Source organism: Gadus chalcogrammus, chromosome 8 (assembly GCF_026213295.1).
Source record: "Gadus chalcogrammus isolate NIFS_2021 chromosome 8, NIFS_Gcha_1.0, whole genome shotgun sequence".
In the NCBI taxonomy this organism is placed as follows: Eukaryota; Metazoa; Chordata; class Actinopteri; order Gadiformes; family Gadidae; genus Gadus; species Gadus chalcogrammus.
The window spans coordinates 21,422,309-21,426,427 of NC_079419.1; the positions used below are offsets into that span (position 1 = coordinate 21,422,309).

The following is a 4,119-nucleotide window of genomic DNA, read 5'->3' on the forward strand; positions in this document are numbered from 1 at the left end:
CGACGTGCAGCAATTAAGCAGTTCACTTAAAGTGCATGCAATAAGTGCCAACAAAGGTGACCAATGCCGCAGGTGCGGGAAAATGAACCATACAGATGAAGACTGCTGGTACAAAGATCGCGACTGTTACCAGTGTGGGAGGAAAGGCCATACCAAACACATGTGTAAGAGTAAAGCCAGAAGCAGCCAAGACAGAGAATGGAGACAGAAAGGTAATACAATGAAGCGCAGTGTTAAAGACAGAAAGAAGAGAATTCATCATGTTGATGCTAGGAATGTTAGTGAAAGTGATGAGACTAAATCTGACACTGACTCTGAGTTGGGACTTTATGCCTTGTCTGAAAAAGGGAAATATTCCAGAATCTCTGTGCTGCCTAGAGTTAATGGAAAGAAAATGGAAATGGAATTGGATACTGGGGCTGCTGTGTCTTTAATTTCTTGGGAACTGTATAAAAGCAAGTTAAGTCAATTACCTCTGCAACCCACTGAGATAATGCTTAAAACTTACACTGGAGAGCCATTGGCACCAGAAGGGGTGATCAAAGTACAAGTTAAGTTAAATAAGCAGTGTGCTGTTTTGCCTTTGTACATAGTGAAAGTTGATGCACCTCCACTGTTTGGCAGAGAGTGGCTGAGAGTTATCAAACTGAATTGGAAAGACTTGAAGACAGTGCATGCCTTTGAGCAAAGAGAGAAAGACAGCTTGAAGATGGTGTTAAAGAGACACTCAGCTGTGTTCTCTACAGAGTTAGGCACACTGAAGCAGATTAAAGCCACACTGACTGTTAGACCTAACAGTATACCTAATTTCTGCCCCCCACGTAAGGTGCCCTATGCACTTCGACCTCGAGTTGAAGCCGAGCTGAAGCGCCTAACTGAGCTTGGGGTGATCTCACCATTGGAGAATAGTGAGTGGGCCACACCAGTGGTGCCAGTTATCAAGAAGGATGGCACAGTTAGACTGTGTGGCGATTTCAAGGTCACCCTCAACCAAGCTCTCTGCGTGGATAGATACCCATTACCACACATTGAAGACATTTTTGCCTCTCTAGCAGGAGGGCAACGCTTCAGTAAGTTAGACTTATCTAATGCCTATCTGCAGATGGAGGTAGAAGAGAAGTGAAGGAAGCTGCTAACTATCTCCACACAGAAAGGGCTATTCCGCTTTAATCGCTTGCCCTTTGGAGTAGCGCCATCACCTGGCTTGTTCCAAAAGGCTATGGATCAAGTACTGCTCAGACTACCTTACACACACTGTTACCTGGACGACATCCTCATCAGTGGTCCTGATGAACAGACTCACCTTAAAGCACTGGATTCAGTCCTAGGCAGGCTAGAGGAGTATGGCCTGCATCTCAAACAAGAGAAGTGCCAGTTTTTCCAGGAGTCTGTGAAATACTTGGGCCACATCATTGACGCGGCCGGGCTCCACAAATCACCGGAGAAGGTACGTGCTATTGTGGAAGCATCAGCACCACGTGATGTCAGCCGTTCGTTCCTGGGAATGCTGAACTATTATGGACGCTTCATTCCTAATGTATCCACTGTCCTTAAACCATTAAATGAACTGCTAAACAAAGGGAAGCAATGGCAGTGGACAGTAGACTGTGAATCAGCTTTCCAGAAAGCAAAAGCACTCCTAGTATCACAGGAAGTATTAACGCACTACAATCCTGAGCTGCCCCTTCGCCTTGCGTGCCATGCTTCACCATATGGGGTCGGAGCTGTGCTCTCGCACGCTATGCCTGATGGAGAGGAACGACCTATAGCTTATGCTTCACGAACACTCAGTAAGGCAGAACAAAACTATGCCCAGATAGAGAGGGAGGCGCTAGCGATAGTCTTTGGAGTTCGCAAGTTCCATCAGTACCTCTATGGTAACAAGTTTACCCTACTCACTGACCATCGCCCGCTGACCTCCATCCTGAGTCCAGTGAAAAGTACACCATCAATGGCTGCAGCCCGAATGCAGCGCTGGGCACTCCTCCTATCAGCGCATGAGTATATCATCGAATACCGTAAGGGTGCACTACATGCAAATGCAGATGGACTTTCACGCTTACCACTCTCCCACACTCATAAAGAGAAGCTAGGCGCAGTAGAGGTGTTCTACACCTCTCAGTTGGACACACTACCAGTCAGTAACACCGAGATCAAACGTGAGACCCTGTCTGACTCCACTTTATCTCGTGTCCAGGAAATTGTCTCCACTGGTCGTTGTCCATCTGCAAAGGATGCCGACGAAGAGCTGTCGCCCTATCTGTTGCGCCGGCATGACCTCACCATACAACAGGGATGCCTCATGTGGGGTATGAGAGTGATTGTGCCTCCTAAACTGCGCCCCCGGGTTCTGAAAGAGCTCCACTCAGCACATCCAGGAGTAGTGAGGATGAAGAGCTTGGCACGCAGTTATGTGTGGTGGCCCGGCGTCGACTCTCAAATTGAGCTTCACGCCAAATCCTGCCCCCCGTGTCAGAGCATACAAAAAGCACCTGGGTTAGCTCCTCTACACCCTTGGATGTGGCCATCCAGTCCTTGGGAAAGGATACATGTGGACTTTGCGGGTCCATTCGAAGGTCATATGTACCTGATCACTGTGGACGCCCATTCCAAGTGGCCTGAGGTGCATATCATGGACAGCACCACAGCCAGCAAGACCATACAAGTGCTCAGGGGACTTTTGAGTCGCCATGGAATTCCGCACATCCTTGTGAGCGACAATGGACCTCAGTTCTGTTCTGAAGAATTCAGTGCCTTCCTGAAGTCCAATGGAGTCAAACACACCCGCTCAGCGCCGTACCATCCTGCTACCAATGGCTTGGCAGAGCGTTTTGTGCGCACATTCAAACAGGCCTTAAAATCATCTAAGGGCACCGGGATGGTGCAACAACGCCTTGATACGTTCCTGCTGGCATACCGCAACATCCCCCACACCACAACAACGGAAACGCCAGCCATGTTGTTCCTTGGACGCAGGCTGCGTTCTCGTCTGGATTTCCTGAAACCCAATATTGCTGGAACAGTGCACAGATCACAGGATGCCCAACAACAACGCCGCCACCAACACTCAAAGGACAGGCAGTTTGATGTTGGGGAGCCAGTCCGTGTGCGGGACTATAGGAAGGGGGAGGAGAAGTGGACACAAGGTATTGTTGTGGAAAAGACAGGTCCAGTATCGTACAGGATAAATGTGGGAGTACCAGGGGTATGGAAACGCCATGTGGATCAGATGCTGACACGCCCCGATCCAGAGCTGCAGCAGACTGCAGTGAACCTTCCAGTACCAGAGGACTTACCCCCGAGTGATATCTGCACCACACTCCACTCTAATACACCTCACACACAGGAGCCTGACTGTCAAATTTCTCAGCACACACAATCTCCACACCAGTCCACTGACTCACCACAGACTGTGCTAACCGGTACTCCGGTAACAGAGACAATGAGACGCTATCCTGTGAGGATTACTAAACCGCCCGTACGTTACGGTGCGGAGTGACCACATTGTTTATTGTAATATAATGTTCTGAGACATATTGTTTGCAGTATAAGAAGACATCCCCTCATTATTATTTGATGTAAAAAAAAGGAAAGCTATAATCTTTTCTGTTGTGTTAAAGTAAATATCCTTTGTGTTGATTGACAGCATATCTTAGCGGGGAGGAAATGTTATGTATGAAGCTGAAGGTGCTTCGTTTATGGTGACCACTAGGTGGCACCTCTGACTTGTATAAATTCCTGTGCACAATAAACCAGCCTCGCTGAAGTTGTAGAACAAGATACAATGTTTCTGTGTTGATCTCTGTATGGGCTGTGAAGGATAGTCACGTACAGGGAACATAACATAAACTTAATTACTTTTATTTTATTTATTGAAGGCTTGCACAGGTGAACTAGGCGATCGCCTAGGGCGGCAAATGCGTTGGGGGCGGCAAAAGTGTTGGTGGCACCCCCTGGTGGCAGCCTTAATTGATGAATACATTTTAATGAAACAAGCGTGTTTTCTAAACACGTTTCGAAATGGATTGGAGAATGGGGGATGAACAGTTATTGAATCGTAACAGACCAGCAGCAGTAACAGACCAACTGACGGATTAAAAAAAAAAAAGAAAAAAAAAA

General features: G+C 47.6%; 1 protein-coding gene across 1 annotated transcript; it reads left to right on the forward strand.

Annotated features, from left to right (window-relative positions):
• Nucleotides 1–1,219: 1,219 nt before the first annotated feature.
• LOC130387933 (uncharacterized protein K02A2.6-like) lies at nt 1,220–3,601 on the forward strand. Its single transcript, XM_056597226.1, has 2 exons — nt 1,220–1,447; nt 1,817–3,601. Exons 1-2 carry the CDS (start codon nt 1,220–1,222, stop codon nt 3,497–3,499), a joined length of 1,911 nt encoding a protein of 636 aa, XP_056453201.1. The 3' UTR covers nt 3,500–3,601.
• Nucleotides 3,602–4,119: the final 518 nt, after the last annotated feature.

Bases quoted from the DNA above. Each gene is read 5' to 3' on its own strand.
- LOC130387933 (XM_056597226.1), top strand. From the start codon at position 1,220: ATGGATCAAGTACTGCTCAGACTACCTTACACACACTGTTACCTGGAC. The intron at 1,448-1,816 runs GTACGTGCTATT...AACTATGCCCAG, and splicing joins TCCACAAATCACCGGAGAAG to ATAGAGAGGGAGGCGCTAGC.